This window comes from Pollachius pollachius (genome assembly GCF_949987615.1).
Source record: "Pollachius pollachius genome assembly, chromosome: 2".
Taxonomy (NCBI): Eukaryota; Metazoa; Chordata; class Actinopteri; order Gadiformes; family Gadidae; genus Pollachius; species Pollachius pollachius.
The window spans coordinates 17,157,902-17,181,262 of NC_136935.1; the positions used below are offsets into that span (position 1 = coordinate 17,157,902).

Consider the following 23,361-nt stretch of genomic DNA (forward strand, 5'->3'; position numbering starts at 1 on the left):
TTTATGAGAGAGAGAGCGAGGGAGCTCTGCATGAATAGAGAATCTGTGCCATGTTTTCTTTTCTTTCAGACACGAGAAACACGGTCACGCACAAGTCTGCCCTAACTACTTCAAAGGTTGTGTGGAGTATGGCCCTGATATGATCTTGGCTTCGGTCTTAATACACGTTATGAAAAGGATTCTGTCCGCCTTTGTATTCTGAGTGACAAAAATATATATTTATCTACGTAATAAATTCCACTTTTCGTCTTAAGTGTAAGAACCAACGGCTATCCTCAGCTACAGCTATTGATGACTTAATCCTATCTTAAAAGGGTTGCCTAAAGGTTTTTACAATTTGATTGATGTCTTGCTATTCCCCCGAGCCAACTCGTTGCCAACTAGAACCGACATGTTGCTTTTCAGTTGATGACATCCCCGTGGTAGACCATTGCATGTAGCCTGATCGTGCAGGTGTTCCAGCCGACTATTTACACATGCCCATTGACCCATTCAAAGGATGGTAACGGTCCGTGACAGAATGGAAGCTGCAGTGAGACTTCTGTCTCTCCAGCGCATTATCATCCACCACGGCCCCCTTTCACATTTCCCAGATCTGGCTTCCTTCCCGGTAACATCGAGCCAGTGTCCCCCAGGCTCTTTCCATGCATTTTGTCGTCCTGGTCTTGCTGCCAGGGTCTCACGGGGTCTTTGCGTCCACCTCTGGGCCCGCTATCTGATCGTTTTCTTATTCACGATGGCTGACTCGTGCCCTCAGTGTTCCTCTTTGATTTAGATGAGGATTATTGAGAAGGGTTCATTATTAGCATGGTTGATTAAAGGCTTAACCCACAACAGATTGAGAGTATGTGTCTTTGATCATTCCGGCTGTCAGGCAGCTTTTGATGCTTTGCCCCATGACTTGAATTGACTTTGAAAGAACGAGTGAACGCTCTCTCACTCTCCCTCTCACTCTCCCTCTCACTCTCCCTCCCACTCTCCACTCTGTCCTATGTGTCTCAGGATTAAATGTCAGTAACTCCACATGCAGTCACGCAAACACAATATACCTGTCTAGTCCTGTCACTAAGACCAGTTTGCCATTCAAGGCATCTGGAGAAGTGATTTCTACAAATCCACAACCTTCTCAAAGTGGATAGGCCCATGATTAGCCAGCAACAGGGTAGAAGGTCAAGGCTAACATCAACGCAGCTTCTGTGTTATTTAAGGTACAAGGCTGCTTAGCGTTTGTAAGCATGCCATTGTGTGAACTGGTGTGTGTACCACTGCCTACGTTTATGTGTGTTAATGGACCCAATGCTCTTTGTGGAACGCAGATTCCCAGTGCCTCTGGTGGAATTGTGCTGCTTGTAGAGTAGGTCATCATGGAGTTAAGGGTCACCTGACTTATTGAGCTTACTCCTGCCTTTTACAAGATCCACTTTACTGTAGAATAGAACAAAAAAATACTTCTGTCCTTTGCCTACAGGCTACATAAAAAACACAACAAAATGCATCCAGCCAGGCAGCATTGAAACACATTTACTTAAAAACACAGAAGAAGCCAGATTGTATACACATGAGCACTAGGTGCTCTGAGGAATGATTTCAGGCAATACCTACCTAATATTGACTTTGCCCTCTACCTCTGAGCAGGCAGTGGACAACTCAGCCATAACTTACTGACACAGTTGCCTCAGGCAACCATGTTGTCAGTACATAAATAATACATAGGGTGTGTTTGTCACAGTAAACAAATCCCTTTTCCCTGAGGTGAGATTAAAGGCTTTACACCACAAAGAACATGGGAATGATAATGATTATTTGATGACTTCATACGTACTTCATTTTTTTTTTTTTAATACCCAATTTAGATTTTCTTGGACTCAAAGTATGATGAACAAATTATTAATATCACTTATTTCATCTTTAATTAAAAAAATAATTGACTTGAGTTAAGTTTACCTGTTATTCTTGAATATTGGCTGCTAGCAATGGTCGGGATAAATAGTGTCTATTTTTATTCAAATGGCTTTAAGAACATAGCACCTTCATTCTAAAAAACGTTTGATGTCCCAATTAGGCTTAATACTTCTCCTAATGCATCTTAATACTCCTCCCTCTTTTCTGTCCCTCCTTTACTCCACAGTTCTGTATGATTCAAGGCCCATACATGCCATTAGTGGCGTCTAATGGAAGAAAAGCCATTTGTTGGAATAGCCATGGTATCCAGACTGCCTAAGTTTGGTGGCCGCTCCTCCGCAGGTGGTGCAAGCTCCCTCCCCAATGGCTCCCCACAATGCACCCTCCCCAGCCAAGACACCAAAACCACAACTACAGCGGCACACATGAATGGACTGGTCCGCAAACCTTCTTTTTCTCTGAAGTGGAGAAGAGAGGCTTGCAGCAGTCCCTGCCCGGCTCTGCCCCCCACCTCCCCCACTAGTCCTGAGGATGTGAAACCACAGGAAGTCAAGCCTCAGACTCCGCTCCTATTGCGCAAAGAGGGGAAAAATGCTACCCCTGGACCACCCAAAACCCGGAGATCTGGCTCTTCATTGCTGTCTGTCTCGAGCCCAAAGGCCATCCCTAAGCAGACCTCTAATACGCCAAGTACTAAGCTGGCGCAGAGCCCCCTCGGAGCTCCCAAAGCCAACCACAATGGATGCAACTCCCCCCTCCGCCCACGGCCCATGTCTGGTCTTGCGCTTCCAAAGGGGACCTCCAGCCTCCATTTCAGTGGCTCCCAGGACAGCCTCTCCCTATCCAGTGACAGTATTAAGAACATGTCCATGGACAACATGGTCCGCTCGCACAGCTTCACCCACTTCAAACAGATCCCCTCGCCCACCAACCAGCCCATTACCCGATCCTTCTCCTTTAACCGCGCTGTGGAGCTGGCCAAGCCCCTGGCCAACACTACTCTCCGACCCCCCCAGGCCAGCTTCCTTAAACCCCCACAGCTGGGCAATACTAGGGTGGGCCTCGGAGGGAGCCTTGGAGGTCTAGGAGGTGGAGGACTTCAGTACAGCAGAGTGTCGGCGACGGCCACCCCCGTCTCCTCCCTCTCCAATAACACCGCCTCTACACCCACCACACCCACTGCCCTGAAGAAGCCTCTCCTTCCCAGCTGCATGACAGCCAAGCCACTGGGGGGTAGCAATGGGGGTTATGTTGGCTGCAAGCTGGCCCGGTCTCGGCAGACCAAGCTGCAGAAGCCCCTTTTCATGGGTCGCGTGAAGGGCGACGCCAGGCCTGTGACTGCTCCTGGATGCCCTGGTGGGAAATCAGGCAAAGAAGGAGAAGATCAGGACACAGGCGAGATCATTAAAGCAGACTTGCACATTGATGGGGATTACTCTGTTGGCAAAGGGGGAGGAGGAGGAAGTCGACTAAGTAATGGTACTATAGCAGGGGAGGCCCTGGAAGACATGTCCCTGTCTTCTGCCTCCTCTGTGGAACGAGGGGACACCAGTGAAGAATTTCTGGAGGATGTTGACAGTGGGGCGGATACGTTCAGTGATGGGGATCCGGCTGACACCAAGACTGGCAGTAGCACCCAGCTGCGCCTTCGGAGCTTCCTCAATGAGACCATGGAGTGGAGCAACCTCGACGCAGCAGGTACCATTCTGGAGTATAAGGACATGCTTTATGTATTTTTTTTCTTTGAATATATTTGTTATAGGTAGTTCTTAATGAGGCACAGGTCTGTCTGTCTGTCTGTCTGTCTGTCTGTCCGCCTCTCTGCCTCTCCGTCTGTCCGTCTGTCTGTGTGTCTGGGTTTGAATGTGTGCATGCCATGTTTTCGTGTTGGTATCCACGGTGGTCCTGCCTATGTCAACCCTTCAGGTGGTAAAGAGGACGTAGCCCTGCAGGACTCCAAGTGCAGCCCGTTGGTGTCCCCAGAGCGAGGTGACCTCCTTCAGGGATCCTCGCTGGAGCTGTCGCCCTCCAACAGCTCTGGAGGTACCTACATGTGGGACGAGGAGGGTCTGGAGCCCCTTGGCGGCGCAGGGATGCACCCCTGTGACAGCTACGACGACTCTGAACTCAACAGCTTGGTGAGAACACATTTAAAGATAGCCTTTTGATGCACGAGGCCAATGTTGTGGGCGTTAGGATTGTAAACTGAACAAGGAACACAGGCATAAGTCTTGCATCAGAGTTTTCTTGGTGTTGATTTGCATCTGCAGTCCCTGGCCAGTAAACAACCACATACCATTTTTGTATTTTTATTTTTGTATTCATTTGAAATACTTTTTCATGAAGGAAATTGAATATTGCATCACTTGCATCACTAGCAGCACTAAGAGCACTAGCAGCAGTGGGCAGCCACACGATGCAGCGCCTGGGGACCAACTCCAGGGCTACAGCCTAGTGCCAAGGTCAAGTGCACCGGCAGGAGTATTAACATGGATTTCAATTTTTTTTTTTTATTACTTTTACTTTCTAAACCATTGAAGTGACAACACAGCAAAGCACTTTAATCCAAATGCAATACAACTCTTGCATGGGATTTGACATTTTGACTCTTAGTGATACTGATGTTTCATATCTCATAGTACATAAATCATTGGCTATTTCTCAATGGCAGCTGAATGTGTCCATATATAGACTAACTGAACATTTCAGCTTACACTGATAAATTACAGGGTCAGGATGGATAACCATAGTGTGCAGTTAATGTTCTCATTGTCTGTAGAAAAGAAGGAGGGCTATCAGTATCACTCCTGCCGAAGTGTCTCAGAGATAAGTATTGGCTGCTGCCCAAATCCAACCTTCTTTTGTGACAAATTAGACATTTCAGAGCTTTAGATCAATGGGATAGGGGTGGGCTTGGTGGAGGGGAGCCAAAAGCCTCTTCAGGGCCAATACAGTTCCAAAGCGGGACAACTACCTGAGCCTTTAAATCTTTAATGCCACAGTGATTGGGAGATTGCTAAATCAGAGTAACCTTGCACTATGTTTATTCCCACATCATACTTTTTACAGAAAAGCAGCACATTCAAGCAGAAGGCAGTTATATTGTGTTCACTGTTTTGTTTTATTTATAAGTGTGTATACAATGTACTGAATGGCCTGTAATTGGTATTTTATTGATTTGGCTGTTACGCTACTCTTTGGTGGACTTTGTTTTGTAGATAGATTACTGTACAGCCACTTGGCCTACAGCTCCAGAGCTTACCTTCTAGACCAGCAAATAAATTCCCCCTCAGGCAGATACCTCTGCCTCTAACTAATTAGGGTTTAAATGGGTTGAACCCGGGTTGAGAGGGACTGTAACAAGCCTCAGACCTCAGACCAAGGTCTCCCATTCCAGACAAGTTTTCGTCAAGTAATTAAATTCTAAACCAAGGCTGTGTGTCAATCATCTGTATTTTTTGCTCTGTATTCCCCATACATGGCACCTGATCTCAGGAATGCACACATATGTTGATAGGATTAAGTTATGAATGTATAACCAGCTTTGCAGGGCTCAAAAATCAAAGGTTTTTCTAGTTGCCCTTGCTTTTCATTTGGTGGAACCCTAACAAATTGGGTACTTTCTCCACCGCTTTGTTGCAATATTGGCATGTCCTTCGTCACGTACTATCTATCAGTGTACCTTAATTTGAAAAAATTAACTCGGTTGAAATAAGTTGTAAAAAGGTTTTTGTTGCATAGGTGGTCATTCTTACCTCTGGTGCCTAGACATCTACTCACAAACCAACTGTTTCTACTTTTCCTCCTATATCAAGAATCTCTACCTAAAAAGAATAACAGTCTGGTAATTAGGGAATATACTCCACTTCCAATTATTTTTCCTTTTTTATCAGGAGCTGTCATCCAGAATAGTGCAACTGTGTTATTTCTTTGCACGCTCTTAACTTGAATAGAACTAGTGCTGTGGTGCAATTTTATTGAAACTTTGCACAGTGCACCAACTAGTCTTTTAGCCATGTTTGTTAACTTACGTCTGCGTGTCTCCAATAAGAGTACTCATACCTGCGCTGCATACTGCGGCTATCTTACTTCCAGCACCGCTCAAAAGCTTCATTACCACCCATCTTAATAAACATAGAACACGACTAAAATCAAATCAAATTCTTAGCTTTTTGAAGTGTTCTAATAAAAATACTGAAAAAGAACGAAGTTGGCATCTGATGTTGGCTTCGCGACAGCCGTGCTTTGAAATCCTACATGGTTCAGAAGGAGCATGATGGTGCAGCGACACTATAACATCGTACTGGGAGAACCATGATATATATCGTTGTTTTGACAGACATCGATGCAACGGGAAGAAATGACCTTGCATCCACATGATAAATGGTTGCAAAAGCATCAGTTTTGGTCGCAGCCTGGAGCTCTGCTATGTATAGTGCATTTTGGTACTGTTCAGCATTTTCCGCAATCATAACATCATTCTGGCAATAGAAATTGAGAAAGATGACTTTGCATTTATGCATGTGTGTTCATGTCAGTGGATTTAGGGTGAGGCATGTTGGTCATTTACACAATTATTTACACAAAATAATCATTGGTGTGGGCAAAATAGAAAGATGCAGTCATGGTTCATGAATCCGCAAATGTGTTTCACACTTTATTTCGTTTATAGGACCATCGTGTGGCTTAATGGAGCATTTATGATGACATATGTAAACATATTTTACATTTTAATCTAACGAGCACAATGGTACTCCTGGACACCTATATTGTAGCAGATACACTTAAATTCCTCCATATCGTTATCTTTATGGTATGTCACTGCTTCTCGGCTCGGTGCTATTTGAAGATATTGTTTTGCATATATATATGAACCGTGCAATTAACTTGGAGGTTCCACACAGGGACGATCAAGGGAGATAAACAAAAGAGAGAGGATGTGAGAAAGTAAAGAGTACAAAGTACGGAAAGCAATTGACTTAGTGACTCTGCAGTAATGCATGGCTATCATTTGTGTAGGGAGTCTGCCTTGGAGAGATCTTACTCTTATTTGATTGGGGCAATGGCAGCTATTTCATTAGAAGAATTAATCTCTCTCCACCGCCTTCGCTCTCCTTTTCAGGCTTGTCTTCCTGCTCATTTTCTCTTTCCACCTAACCCTTAATTTCATTAGCGAACAAGTTAACAAAGTCTCCCTTGCCCTAGCGCCAGAAAGCAATCACATAGTCTTTCAAAGGGGATATATATGTATACTTCAACCTCCTTCTGTTGCCTAGATGCCGACTCTCAAGCTAATTGGGGGGAGTGGGGGGTTCAACTATACTTACTAAACTACTTTGGTGGTTTTTATTTGTGGCTTCGATTTAATTCTGCGGAGGGGTTTTGGGTTAAACCTCTAGGGAGCAGTCGTCTCAAATAGTAAAGAATAATTAGAAAGAGTAGCCATGCCAAATCCGTTATAGTGGCAGTGAGGGAAACCCCATGGACAATTACAAACAACCTGATGCTTTTGTTTTAATCGTCAGACACAGAGACCTTCTTTTAGCGGCCCATGAAAAGAGACAGCCAGGATGAAGACAAATAGCATTGTTCTTTTTGTGCGTTATGTTTAACTGTAACTTGACATTTCCTGTTGTTTTCCTGTTTGGTACAGGACAGCAAAGCAGATGAAATATTCAGACACAACTCCAAGGGATGGGTTTAAATAAGCTGTAGTGACCAGCGGCCATGTGGGGGCACTGTGTCTCCTTCTGAGTGTGTGAGCAAGAATGAACACACACTGCATATGTCCATATGCAGGGCTGTCTTTATCTATATATCATAGAATCAAAGTCCGGCCAGGCAGAACCCATCACGCTGATCTGCCCAGAAGCATTTAGGCAGAACGTGCATGGTGATTTGAATTATGGAGCCAATGGCTACATCCCGCAATGCCGCCTCAGATATAGCGTAATGATGATGTATAAGTCATCTATAAACATAAAAAGGATTCAGAGAAATATGTCTACATTGGTCGATACACGACACAGAGCATAATGCATTGGTGCTTATCAAGCAGCTTCAGACAATATTCCTGCTGCTGTGTGCTGTTAAAGTATAGTGGCTTTTTCTTGGTCTTAATATCTGGTGACTTGTAGAGGCAGCATTTGATATTTTATTTATATTATATATATGATATTATATAATATCAGCTATACATATATATATATATATATATATATATATATATATATATATAATATTATTTTATAGTTTTTTTTTATAGGTTCTATTTGATTACTTTTAAAATCGAAACCATTTATTTTCTTCAGAAAAATACAAATTATTCGTAAAATAATATGGTTCAGTTGGGAGCCCCTTGGGAATGGACGTATATTCCATTAACTCTGTGTGTCTGGCTTTCAAGATATGAAAGCTAAATTAGTCCTCTATACTCCAAACAATAAGGGGGCCGCCTATTACCAGGAACGTGTTGTGTCCATCCCTAACCATTCTCCCTGGTCTGAACCGCATATCCACAAACAGCAAACATATTAACACTGTCACTAATGGTATACAATTAGCTACCTTTAAAAGCTATCGCTACATAGCCAACGTTGCTTCTATTTGATCTTTTGTGTTCTTTGATTGAGAAAACACAAGAGGTTAGAAAACGGCCTCTCGGCAGCTCTTCTTCATCATCCTCTCACGTTGGACAGGGCAGACTGGACTCTGCTGTGATGGGGACCTCTTGAGGTAAAAAGTGGTATTACGAGATGGTACAGACAGCAGGTTGCTGGGCTAGCTTCTAACTTATGTAAATATCTGCAACATAAAACAGAAACATTTCTACATAACCCCAAAAACTGTTCTTTCTTCCCATTCTTTTGATCATTTAAGTTGATTTTTTTTAATACTTCAAACTTACCTTAAACCGTCATACACTTAAGTCGTTGTTAACCTAGGTTATGGTTCACTTTATTCCTCTAGAGCTCTAGGGAAGGCTAAACGTTCCCTCCATTTTTTTTTAATACTCCCACTGTCTCTGTGATACTCTGCTTTCTCCATCGCATCATAGTGACTAAGTTACTGCCCTCTTGTGCTCCTTGCTGTATCCATCTTGTGGCTATTGTCGGGTGACCAAGTCAGACCTACAGTGTAAACTGTGTGAGTGAGTGTTTCTGTGTATCTTTTTGTGAATTCAGTTCTTGCTTATCACACAAACATCCCTGTCTCTTTTCTCTCAGACTCTCTCACACACACACACACACACACACACACACACACACACACACGCAGTGATGTGAGAAATTTCTGAAATTATAGGTTATAGTTTAATGAACACCACTTTAAGTTTCCAACCACAGCCCCAAACTGTAATTTCAGTATTTCCAGGCAATGCTTTTACAGAGAAAGTTACACTTTTTTCATCTTTATTTTATTATTTTTTGCTCTAATAATTTCTGAAGCCTGCTATTTAGATTTTATAATGCACGTCCACAATTTGGATCATCCACTCTCCTGAATAGCATGCCATCTCTAGTGAGACCCAAATAAGGTCACCCAAGTATGATTAGGGTGTAACAAGAATGATGTCCCTGACATGTGATTAATATGGGCATACTGTCATACAAGACAGTGTATGTACACTTTGTACAAATTGTACGTGGTCTGCTTTTTCTTTGCTCAAAATAGGCTGTGACTTACTCTGTTAAATAAACAGCATTAATTTCCTTACCATCCCACTACTAAGTGCCGCACTGAATTCGAAATAACTTTTCTTGAAGATCAATATGCATCTCACACATTGCAAAATGGACTGCAATATTCACGTCAAATTGATTATGAATTTAGTATTTTTTTTGGGGGAGGGGGTTCAAAAGCATGACGTGAGTCGAGTTGGGTAATAGGATTGCAAAGAAATGTGCCAGTCATTGGTGTGCAGAGGACATAGGGTCCATCAAATTGCTGGTAACACCGCAGATACGGATAATCAAGACATTTAATATGGGTTCTCAATGTCACGGCAAAGATAATTTCACACCTGCCTGACCCTTTTCGCCAACTTTAGCGCAGCACTTCACCTTAAAAGGCCATGCTAGCTATAACCAGGCACAGAACATGTCCTTAAATTGTCTAATTGGATCCAGGGTGTTTAAGAATTTGTCAAGTACCACAACGAAACAATTAACACAAAAATAGGGTTGACCTTCAGAAAGTAGTGAAGATCCCTAGTAAAACTATCAAATTTCAGTTGATAACAGATGCTCAGGGGAATTATACTTGCCAAAGAGAGCAATCGGCTCAATGGAAACAAGAGGAAAAAATAGATAAACCTTTGAAAAAGATTGCATGACAGACTAAGCTAAACACATTCAATACAAAAACCATTGTGTCTTGCAAAGAAAAGCCCAGAGATAGACTCAAGGGAAGATACAAAAGCTGGAGTTGCAATTTAGTTTCCCTTTGTTAGGTTCAAATCTTTTTATATACTTCTCTCCAGAACACATACTAAAGTGTGTCTGGTTCATTCGAAGTGTAAACTGTCAACAACTGGAAAACTGATATCAAAGACTGGGAAAATTTCCAAGCAATTTCAATCAGCGTTTGGTGCTGTTTGGTTGAAGTTTTGACGGAAGCCGGGTCCTGATCATACTGTGTACCATGACGCAAACTCCAGGAATAACCTTTCCCTGTCGCTTTGGACTTTGGATGCCTTGCACAGGGCTGGCTTCCGACTGTCAGTTTGTTCTCTTCTGGTTTCTTTTGTAGATGCCATCTTTCTGTGACAGACTGTGATAAAATGTACAGAGCTGAAATCATATTCTCCCATGCAAGTTTTAACAAAACTCCTGTTCAGTCATCACAACTTGACATTGCTTCTTGTCAATTCATACGAATGTTCAAAAATGTTCAGTGTTGTCTTCGATAATGAGGTAGAGAAGCCTTGCTATGGTGGTCTTTATCGTTGTCTGCATGTTACAGATAGTAGCAACACAGAGCTTTATTGACAATAGACCCATCATTTGTACATTATACATAAGAACATTTTCTCATAACCTTTCAATTAAAAGGGTTAGAAAAAAAGTTGTATATTAATTTTGAACTGAGGCATGGGGATCCTAACTTGGCCTCATTCTATGTATAGTACATTTTATAGTAGTGTATAGTATCTAGAGCAGGGGTTCTCAAAGTTTTGACAGTTGAGGGCCAATTTAGGAACCCAAAATTTCACTGAGGGCCGCCAAAGGAAACATTTTTTATAAAACAGAAAAAAATCCCATTTGTAATCATTTTAATGACCAGGTTGCATCTCTACAGTTACATGTATTGGTCTGCATCCAGTATAAACAAATTTTTAATAACAAATTAGGCAAAACATGGCACAACTTGAGAAAACCTTAAGAAACATTGTAACTAACACACAATCCCTGGGGTTCTCTGCCCCCTACAGTATAATTTGGGATATAACAGTCCTGTGTGCATTTCAGAATAAAAACTTAATTAGAACAGTCAGTCCCAGTGTGCCTTCCTTTCTTATCAGCATGGACCTTATTCAGGAGCAATTCCAGCTACAAAATCACCTCAGGAAAACCTGCAGAGACACACAGACAGACAGACAGACAGACGGACAGACAGACAGACAGACAGACAGACAGACACACACACACACACAGGGAGGGGGAGAAAGAGAGACTTTTAAAATAGAAGCTTACCAAACAAGTCATCATCATCACTCATCTCATTGCCTGTCATCAATAAGCTTGTCATTAAATCACACAATATTTGTTGCTAGGTCAACATACCTAATTTGTATTGCCGTGGGATTTGTGGTGCTGTTTTCGGTTGGCCATGATTCCTCTGATGTCCGGCTCCATCTCCGTCGTTGCAATACGAAGGACATCATGTAGATGGCCATCTGTAAGCCTGGATCTCAGCTTGGATTTGTTGATGGCCATGGTGGAGAAGGTCTTCTCACAAGTATATGTGCTCCCGAATCAAGAGACCATTCTGATGGCATGCTGGCGCAGTGCAGGGTATGTCGCTGGGGAAAGTCCTTTGTAGAACTCGATGAGATTCCTGTCACGATATGCTGCTCTGGCCTCGGAGCTCTCCTGTAGGTCGATGAGCTCAAACTGCATTTCTGCAGGCTCTTCCGCAGGGACACAAGAGAAAGGATTTTGGAAGAGGTTGATTGACTTCTCGTGGTTCCTGAAGTCGGAGAAGCGGTGCTCGAATTCCTCTCTTAGTTTTTTTTATTCGGTTTTGGTTGTGGTCTGAACACAGGTGACGCAGAACATGGCGCCGATCTGTGTCTGTTTCATCCACGAGCGCCTTGCAGGCGGGAAAATGGGTTAGATCTCCCTGTTTGAGCTGTCCCTGCAGCAGTTCAATTTTTCTCTGGAAAGCTTTGACATTGTCGAATAGTGTGGAAATAAGCTTCTCATGGCCCTGCAGCTTCAAATTGAGATCGCTGAGACAAGTGTTCACATCAACAAGGAGTGCTAGGTCACAGAGCCATTTTGTGTCACTTAGCGCTTCAATGTGGCACCTCTGCTCAGCCACCTCACAGCAGAGAAGTATATAACGTCACCAAAATCTGCCTCCGATTGCTCCAGAAAAGTCTTGAATTGGCGGTGATTCAGACCTCTGGACTTCAGGAAATTAACTGTCTTCACAACAATCTCCATGACATGTTCTATTTCAAGCGTTTGAGCAGCGAGGGCTTCTTGGTGTATTATGCAGTGATATTTGATTCGTTTCTCACATCCGCTGTTGGCCACTTTCTCAGAGAGCAGCGACACGGCACCTGCCTTTCTTCCGACCATTGCCGTTGCTCCATCTGTTGTGACACCGACCATAGACTGCAGCTTCACATTGTATGCTTCGAGACTGCGACACACAGCATCACAAATGTCTACTCCCCTTGTTCTGTCTTTGACACTCTCCAAACTAAGCAGCTCCTCGCCTATTTCAAAGTTCTCTGTGATCGTTCGGATGAAAATCAGCAATTGCGCTGTATCGGAAATGTCTGTGCTTTCATCCAGTGCAATGGAAAAGGCTCCCTTTCCTAGTCCCTCGATACGTTGTCCCAGTTGCTCTTTGAGATTGTTTGCCAGATCTTCGATTCGTCGTGTCACTGTGTCATTCGACAAACTTATGTCACGGAGCTTTGCTTTTTTCTCGGGGCATACAATGTCGGCCACTTTCAAAATGCAGTTGAGCTACAACGTAGCTAGCCTGTGTTACAGCTTCACCGAATTTTGTTAGATTTGTGAAAACTGACTGCTATGCAGCGTAGCCTCTTTTAAGTTGTTCAAGCTTACCGGTGCGCTCCTCGCCGGTAAATTTGTCGTACGTTTTATGATTGGTATCATAATGGCGTTTTATGTTGAAGTCCTTCAGCATTGCATTAACCTGCTTGCAGATCAGGCACATGACTTTATCCGACCCGTGAGGTACGGCAAAGTAAGTGTATGTCCAGTTATCTTGAAACCGCCTTTTCTCATCGCCAAAAGTACGTTTTTTTCTCGAGGGGCCCGGCTCCCGCTCCGACTCCATCATCACAGCTGCAGTCACGGTCTCTTCCCTGAGGCTGCGGCAGAGTGACTGAGGCGGGAAATGCTGTCAGCATCCCAGTGGTGAAAAAAAACATTGCACCGTGGACCTCTGGGAGTGAGGTCAAGTGAGGTCTAAATCACAAAACTGAGGTTCATCCTTTCAAAGAAATGTACAGTCGGATTAAATCGAACAAATGTAACAGGATTCAATTGAAAGCTAGAGTCGACTTTTCTCTTTATATTTATTTATTTTTGTTTAAATTAACAATTAACAATTTTTTTTTTTTTTTTTAAATATGTTTAACTTACATCTGTATGTCATTGCGGGCCGCCAGGACTGTTTCTGCAGGCCGCCATTGGCCCACGGCCGCACTTTGAGAAGCCCTGATCTAGAGTGTATATATATGGATATAGTATTGTCTAGAGTCGAGTGTACTCATTTGCCAAGAGGTGAAAAGAAGAAATAAGAAAAACAAGGCAACCACAGCGAAAAAAAATTGATCGCTGACAAATGAAAGATCACTTTTAAAAGACAACTTTTAACCACATTGCAGAAAGGGGGCAAGAGGGCATAAACCTTACTACCAGAACCTAATCAAGAGATAAGAGGGCTTGTTGGATTGAATAGGGCTTGTATGATTCAATAAAGGACTCAACAGTACAAACACCTTTTTGACACACAATTTGATTGATTTGAAGAAATACTCATAACAATTATTTATTCTTTCTTATTTCTTTTTCCAAGTCCGTTGTTACCATTTTGAGTGTCATCCTCATCCAGTTACCATGAAAACCACAGTTTGTTCAATCAGGACTTATTTGGTGGATGGCGCTTTTCAGGGCCCCCCTCCAATTCATTATAATTTTCTGCTGAAGCACGAAATTGCCTGGGAAAATAATACCTTCAACTATTGATTTGTGGTCACCTGGCCATTGGGTACAGTTGAATGTTTCACCAAGAGTCGGCACAGTGTACACATCCACTAAATAATACATATTTGGTTGTCAAATTCTCTTAATCTCAGAAGGTACTGCAGAGGTATTCTAACCAGTTGAACCATTATACAAGCAGCTCATCAGATGGTGATCAGCTGTTTGTCTCCATCAACACCACAGATGCCGGCCCGTAATTACCTTCCTTTTAGTTTTCACACTGCTGTCAACTACTGTTTTAAAATCCAACAATAAAATTTTAAAATCGTCAACGTCCAAAAACGTTGATGAATGCATGACAGATGGTGTGATGTTTTTTTTTGTCGTTTTTTGTTTCAAACCTTATCTATAACTGCGTTAACTGTAAAATGCGGCGATTTCATAATCCCCGCATTTTCGTTGCAAAAAAGTCACATATATCTTAGCAGAAAGTTGAAAAATGTTGCGTTTACTTCACACAAGAGCAGCCATTTCCCCTGTTGCCATGGGAACGTTATGAAGTGACGTAATTACGCGATGTGAACGTCATTGAAAAGCTGCATTTTCCGCAAATTCCCGCATTTTTTCGCAAGTTCCCGCAATATCATCGCATAAAATTGCATAAATATTCCGCATATTTCATCGCATTTTTTAAGAAAACATGCCGCATAATCAAGGATTTTTGGCCGCAACAATCACAAAAAAACGCTGCGTTTTTCTGGAGGGACTGGTTGAGTAATCAGTTTGCAAAGGTTAAACCAGCCATCACCACACACATTCAGGGAGATCTCTTGCATACATGTATCAAAGTCGGCAAACTACACAATAAACCAACTCCCACAACACCACCCTCAGTCGTTTGTCTGAAGGTGCCCAGTTTAATTCACCTAGGTGGAGTGGGGCATGGAACTTGCTATAATTACTTACGTTACATAATTTTATTTTTAACTTTTATTTCTTCTATTTTACATAAAATATTGTTTGTGAAGAACACGTAATTTGAGAGATATAACTAGTATCATGGGATTGAAAGATAAAACATCAAACTCATAAAAAACGATTAATGCTAAATTCTTGAATAATCCAAAGCATGAATAGCCTGCATCAGGTGGGTATAATATGGTTATTTTTGTATTTGTGTCCCAGGCTATTTTGAACCACCTGGAGCCCCTGTCCATCGAAGACCTGGACGATGATGACCTGATGCTGGAGCTAGACCTACCAGAAGATGTTCTGCTGCACCAAGGTCAACACACACACACACACACACACACACACACACACACACACACACACATACACACACACACACACACACACACACACACACACACATATTCACTCACACACATATCACTCTCACGCACACATAAACATACATACTCACACATTCATACTCAAACACAGGTAATATATATGATATATTAATTATTTATTTTTACAAAGATTTAAATATTTGAGGTTATACCGTGGCCAAGAAAAACGGTTGAATCTGATTGGCTGGGGGTTGCCTGTTTTTCTTGCATAATAAGATACCTCCAGCAATGCTGTTTGATCAAAAATTGTAAATTAATGCAGTAGCAAGGTTCAAGCATTTTATTACTCCCGATAGCATGCATTGGCATATAATCAAGCTCAAATAAATGGAATTTCTCGCCTAGGGTGGAACTTTGCGTCTGTAATATCCATTAAAATCTTTAATGGACACCTCAGTGTTTATTTTTCACTTCTACTCATTTTATATTTTGCTGCATCTGATGACTTATTGCATTATAACACCATCACGCCCCTGGTTACCAACGGAGCCAATGCACTCCCATACTGAGGAATGATGCTACTCAACAATCTCTCTCTCTGTCTCTCACACACACACACACACACACACACACACACACACACTCACTCACTCACTCACTCACTCACTCACTCACTCACTCACTCACTCACTCACTCACTCACTCACAAAAAAAACAATGTTTTAGTTTAAACATTATATGGAAAAAGCACATAAAATGTTTTCCGTTGAGCATGAACATCGTTGTAATTTGACGAGCAACGTCTATATTCAAGTTTCAATAAACACTCGATAATGCCACAGTGTGGTTGAAAGTGAAGTTCATGCAAACAGTAATTTTTACTTATCTCAATACTCCACAGTGTAGATGCAAAATGGACCAAGCTCTGTCATCAGCTGGATGCAGTTCCCCCTGCAGAAAGCTAGGCAGAGTACATTGTTACCCCACAACAAATTAATGGAAGCTGGGGATAATGCTGTTGTGTATGGTGCTATGTAGGCATGCACGTTCTATGGTATTGGAGGATAGGGATGAAGAGAAAGAGTGACAGGTAGAGAGAGACAGGTCGGGTGGGAGTTTACCGACATTTTTCCAGCTATCATTTCGGTGAAATCACACCTGGAATGTGTTTTGAGTTTTCACTTACCAATTTAAAAATGCTACTTTTGCAACTACTGTTGTGTATCAGCTGGTTTGGTATTCATTATAACACCATCACAAAGGCACACATGCACACACATACACACACTCTCTGTGTATCTGTCTCCCACATGCACGCACATTGGAGGGCAAACTGCATGTGGATGACGTTATTTGTTGGTCTGACATCTTTTTTGTAAACAATCAAATCGTTGTTTCTCTAGTGTATTTGAGGGAATGATGTAAGAGGGGGGAGAGGGAGAGAGACAGAGAGCACAAGAGAAAGTGTGAGAGAGGGAATGGAATGTTCCCTCCCATGGAATGTGAGTCAGGGCCAGTATCCCTCCCTCCTCCTGTTGGGAAGAGGTCATATTTATAGCAGTGTGTCATAGTCAGGGGTCGTCACCACCGGAGGGACAGAGTTTGCAAGTGACAGGGACTGAGAGAGAGAGACATAGACATGCAGAGAGAGACACACAGAGGAGTATCACAGAGTTGGACAGATGACCGAGAAAGAGCTAGAGATGGCACAGAGTTGGAGAGATACAGTGACTGAGAAAGAGACATGGTGCTGCAGAGAGAGACAGAGATGGCAGAGAGTTGGACAGATATAGGGCCTGAGAAAGAGACATGGAGATGCAGATAGAGAGACGGAGATACAGAGGTGATACAGAGTTGGACAGTTACAGTGACTGAGAGAGAGAGACATACACATGCAGAGAGAGAGACATTGATGGGTACCACCGAGTTGAACAGATACAGTGACTGAGAAAGAGACATGGAGCTGCAGAGAGAGAGACAGAGATGGCAGAGAGTTGGAGAGATACAGTGACAGAGCGAGAGACATACAAATGCAGAGAGAGGGACAGAGTTGTACAGATACAGTGACTGAGCAAGAGACATGGATATGCAGAGAGAGAGACACAGAGATGCAGAGAGAGGGACAGAGATGGCACAGAGTTGGACAGTTAGGGCTTGTTCACACTGCCTCCGTCCGTCAATGTCCAGATCTCATTGACTTTGCATGGGGCGCTCGCGCAATGCATTGTGGGTCCGTCCGTCCATTCAGCTCCGTGGCCTGCGTCAAAAAGTTGAGAAGTGTTCAACTTTTCAGGCAGCACCGGATCCGTCGGCCAATCAGATCGCGGTTATGCAAATACACTCGTTTCCTGGATCCATTTTGCAATAACAAGCACGAAGCAGACGAAGAAGCAGGAAAAACTCAGCCGTTATAATTTTTTAAAGAATTGTGGAATAATAGGATTGCTTTTAGTCACCTGTTGTTTGTGTCATATTTTGTATTTACATCCACACATCGGCTTTGTAGCGGGAGTGGGAGGAGATTTGATTGGCTGCAGTATGCGTCTCCAGAGACTAGTCCCCTATACGTCCTATACGACACGCCCTCGGTCATCCGCTGATGGATGCATGTAGTGTGAACAAGGCGTTACAGTGACTGAGAGAGAGACAAAGACATGCAGAGAGAGACACAGACAGGTACCACAGAGTTGTACAGATACAGTGACTGAGAAAGAGACATCGAGATGCAGAGAGAGACAGAGATGCAAAGGGAGAGACAGAGATGGCACAGAGTTGGACAGTTATAGTGACTGAGAGAGAGACAGAGAGATGCAAAAAGAGAGACACAGGTGGGTACCAAAGAGATGTATAGATACAGTGACTGAGAGAGAGACAAAGACATGCAGAGAGAGACACAGACAGGTACCACAGAGTTGTACAGATACAGTGACTGAGAAAGAGACATCGAGATGCAGAGAGAGACAGAGATGCAAAGAGAGAGACACAGGTGGGTACCAAAGAGTTGTATAGATACAGTGACTGAGAGAGAGACAAAGACATGCAGAGAGAGAGTGACAGAGTTGGACAGATACATTGACAGAGAGTGAGGAGCGTAGAGATACAGAGAGAGAGAGGTGCCACAGAGTTAGACCGATACTGTGACTGAGAGGAAGAGAGACATAAAGAGACAGAGAAGACGCAGAGTTGGTCGGATACAGAGAGAGGGAGAGAGAGGGGGAGAGAGGGAGATATGCCACACAGTCCTGTCAGGCTCTATTTTACAGGCTGTAAAATAGGAGGGAGGGGCCTCTTTACCTAGCTCCCTCCCTTCTTTCCTATGGACCGCTGATCGCTGCACACAGGCAAGAAGACGGGGAGGAGAAATGGGAGGAGTGCCATAAATGGTTAAAGAAGATGGATGGGAAGGGGGGCCTCTTGCAGTATTTTTCACCCAGCTGCCAGGTCCTGTGACTGGGCAGAGTGCTGGGGTCTTTTCCCTGCCATGGCTCAGCTGTCTTAACTTCCTTGTTTGGCCACAGACCCTGTCACTAACTCAGCCCCTCTTCGCTCTCTTTTTTTTTTTTCTCTTTCTTTCTTTCTTTCTTTCTTTCTTTCTTTCTTTCTTTCTTTCTTTCGTTCTTTCTTTCGTTCTTTCGTTCTCTCTCTGTCTCTCGCTCTCTCTCTGTTTCTCCACCCCCCTCCACCCTCCACAGGCTCATAGTTTCCTCTCTGAATGTAGTCACCCAGAGTTTCTCTCTCTCTCTCTGTCTCTGTCTAGCACCACAGAGCCCCGGCTCATAGTTTCCCCTCTCTGAAAGTAGACACCCAGAGAGTTTCGGTCTCTCTCTCTCCTCAACCACAGACTGCTAGTTTCCTCTCTCTAAATGCAGTTACCAGAGAGTTCTTCTCACTATCTCTCTCTCACACACACACACACACACACACACACAAACACAGGCACACACGAAAACAAGTGCTGTCAACAATGCCGGATCTTTAAACCGCTCCCCAGCTGACACGACAGGGAGTCATCTAGTTCTCCATCTCCATTTTGATTTCTGGTCCCATTTGTTTTTGAGTTGTTTTTTAAAGGGGAATCAGCACGTCTTGTTTGTCCTCCGGAGAGAGACATGTAAAGAGTTCTTGGACTGTAATAGGCAACTTTCGGACAGGCGGTCTTCTATGCAATGTGACCACTCTGCGGGGGTAAGGCGTTTGTTGAACTGCCACTGCTGAATCTCTTTTCGCTTTGATTTGTGCTGTTTTCACCCATCCCCCTGGACTCCCCTGTATGAAACCCTTGCATTCCTAGCTCTAGTAAGAGTAGTAAAACTGTGCCTGAAATGTAGATCAGTGATTTCCTTGCGGGTCTCGCTGTGTTACTTAGAAATCTTACCGGCAGCCGTGGTTCATATCACATTCAAGGCTTTGAACGTTGTCATCCTACTGTTTTCCCTCTTCCTCCTTGGGAATCAAAACACTTGTTTGTTTCTTTGTGTGTATGTGTGTATTTATCTTGACATATCCCTTTGAAAGCGGCATATCCTATTTTTTGTAATCGGCTAGAGCATGCTGCGAATTAAAATCTGTATGTAAACACAAGGTAAGAGGGAGAAATAACCGTGCATTGTATCTCCACCCCACACGCACACAAACTATTCAGCCCGCGGGCAAAGCCAGGGCCCCCTGGTCTCCCATCACACTGTTGACCCCCTCCTTTTGAACATGTATTGCATTTCTATGAGCGTTCTCTGGCCTTACCTGCATGATGAGCACTTCAACGATGCGCAGTGGTACTGTTATCAGGCAGGTAGCGGGGTCGTTTGGTTTACATGTTCAGAGCTCAGGGCATGCCTTCCCCCTCTACCTCGCACCCCGTCTCACTCTTTCTCCCATCTCATTATTCCTTTCCCCTCTTTGCCTATATTACAGGGTTTAGTATATAGTGGTCATATAGGATGATGACTACAAATATTAAAACACAGGCGTGCGTCCTATTTGATCAATATCCCCCAGGTTCAAAACCTTTGCAAAACGTGTGTGTATGCCAGTTGTGTTCCATATAGTGCATGTATTTTTTTCATTTTCATTGAACGGGGTTGAGTGTTAGAATATTATATGGTGATGACAAAACACACAAGCACAGAATTCCATCCTATGTGATTGATCCCTCACAGTAAAAAGCTGTAAATGTCAAGAATGCCCAAAAACAAAAAGGAATTTGCCAGTTGAAACAAATCTCCTGAATTTTGGACATATTGTATGTGCCAGATCAGTTGTATTCCCCACTCGGCCTTGTTTCCACCCTTATCATGAAGTGGGCAGTGTGTTGTAGCGTAACGCTGGGTCATTTGTCCTCTCCCCACGCAGACTCTGACAGGATGTCCGGCGGTGGGGGTTCAGAGAGGGCTGGGCGCCAGGGCCGCTGGCGGCGGAAGCAGCATCGCTGGAACGGCCCTGACCACTTCCACAATGACAACAGGTTAAATACATGCAACAGGCTTGATACATGCAACAACCTGGATACATGCGACAGGATGGACAAATACAACAGGTTAGATACATGCAACAGGTTAGATACATGCATCAGGTTAGATACATGCAACAGGATGGACACATACAATATGTTAGATACATGAAACAGGTTAGATACATGCAACAGGTTAGATACCTGCAACAGGTTAGATACCTCCAACAGGTTAGATACCTCCAACAGGTTAGACACATACAACCGGTTAGATACATACAACAGGTTAGATGCATACAACAGGTTTAAAACATACAACAGGCTGGATATATGCAACAGGCTGGAACTATACATCAGGCTGGATACACAGAACAGGTTAAATACATACTACAGGTTAGATTCATGCAACATGTAGATGTGTACAACATGCAGATATATACAACATGTAGATGCATACAACAGTTTAGATGCACAGAACATGTTTTATCAGGGGTAGGACGTCAGCCATGCTAGAAGTTCTAGACGCCATAGTTGAAGCTGTTCAGCATCAATTACTGTAGCAGCAGTCGACTTCTTCTGACATCAAGGTTTGAATAATAATGAATGCATCGATGAGGTTTTTGCATAAACCGTTGGGACACAGGGACATGGGCTGGTGAGCTGAGGACATTAGCATAGTGAATACGTCAGGTTGCCCCGCTGAGCAAACATATTGTTTCATGTCAAGTACAGATGTTTATGTGGTTTTCTCTGGCTCACTGAACACCGATATGTGTTGCATTCGGTTGCCTTTGGTTTTGTACATAAGAATAACAAACCACATATACTATGATGTATGCCTCTTGCCCTCCAATTACCAGGGCTAAAGATAATCACTCACTGTTCAGCATTATTGTTACATCAGGGCTATTGTGTTATTGTTGGAGAAAATAACACAATTGTTATGTTGCCTTGATGTGAATGGGTCTGTTACCTTGAACATAAAGGCTTCAGGCACAGCCGTCAGTAAACTATTAAACTGTAGAATGCAAAAATATAACCTATTTTTCACGCATTCGGCCATTGCCTTGTCATAATGTTGCCTCTTTTAATGTGGAATTATGCAAATGTTATGTAGATATATATTTGAAAACATGACGGCTAGACTACAAGAAACGAATAACCATCAAATATACAAAAATGATATTTGTGTGTGTATGTCTGCCTGTATGCATGTTTCCGTCTGGATATGAATGTCTGATTTCCAACCTTTGTCTGCGTGTCTCTCTGTCTCTCTCTGCCTGTCCGTCCATCTTTATGTCTCCATCGGTGTCCCTCAGAGGGCCGGTGTTCCAGCACTACGATGGCCCCAGGGCACAAGGCTCCATCCGGGGGCCGCCCCAGCAGCCTGCTAGCCGGGAAGACGACCGCACGCTGAGGGCCAACCTCCCCGACGAGCTCACTCTCAAACACATGGCCCAGGGCTGCAGCTCGCTCAAAAACCAGCTGCTCAAACTCCAGACCATACTGCAGGTGGGACATGCACGCTCGGAGGTGGATGTATACATGAGCCACATACATATATATGAACAGATGCACACACGCACATAAACACGCACGGACACACGCACGCACGCACACATGCACGTAAACACAGACACACAGACAAGTTTTTAAATCTTGGTCTCCGGTGTTATTCAAGAACGACATACATGCATGGCTTGAGGTATTTAATTTACAAAGGAGATGGATCAACTGAAAAGTAGTTTAGGTTGGATGGTGTGTCTGGTCCCTTGAAAATCACATTATGTTGTTTGACAGTGGGTTATTAATCGGCGAGTGGTAGGATATAGCACAGTGGAGCAGCCACGAAAGCACACAATAATACATGACTCGGATGCGGTTTTCATATATTCTTTCAATTAGATTCAATTGTGTTTGCATAGCTCTTAATCAAAAGGAACATTCGCGAAGGGCTTAACGGGCCATTTATTTATGAGATTAACCAAGCAAAACATTTTAAATAATTTAGTTAATTATAAACAGTGTTTGTAATAACGCTGTTTAAAATAACGGCGTTAGGTTACACCGTTATTTTTTCAATAACGGAGTAATCAAACTAATTACTGTTTCCGTCGTTACAACGCTGCTACAGTTACTGAATGTTAAATGCGGAGCGTTACTATGAATTGATTGAATAAAAATAAGCGTATTCGAACGCACCCCTGGTTCCACACACAAACTGCTAGTGAGGAGACCAGGTGGGTTAACAACGAGATAAGCGATTATGATTGGCTAAGGCAGAGTCATGTTTCATGATAGACAA

General features: G+C 43.2%; 1 protein-coding gene across 4 annotated transcripts in view; it reads left to right on the top strand.

Annotated features, from left to right (window-relative positions):
• The window catches only part of ccser2a (coiled-coil serine-rich protein 2a), a 55,874-nt gene that overhangs the window by 11,878 nt on the left and 20,635 nt on the right, over positions 1-23,361 (top strand). For 3 of the 4 annotated variants that reach the window (XM_079728988.1, XM_079728990.1, XM_079728991.1), the window contains exons 2-6: positions 2,129-3,600; positions 3,829-4,040; positions 15,501-15,600; positions 20,960-21,143; positions 22,376-22,568. In XM_079728988.1, the coding sequence (XP_079585114.1) occupies positions 2,172-3,600; positions 3,829-4,040; positions 15,501-15,600; positions 20,960-21,143; positions 22,376-22,568 (2,118 nt within the window). In that variant the 5' untranslated portion in view covers positions 2,129-2,171. The remainder of the gene's footprint in view (positions 1-2,128; positions 3,601-3,828; positions 4,041-15,500; positions 15,601-20,959; positions 21,144-22,375; positions 22,569-23,361) is intronic. The other variant, XM_079728989.1, reaches the window with a different exon arrangement.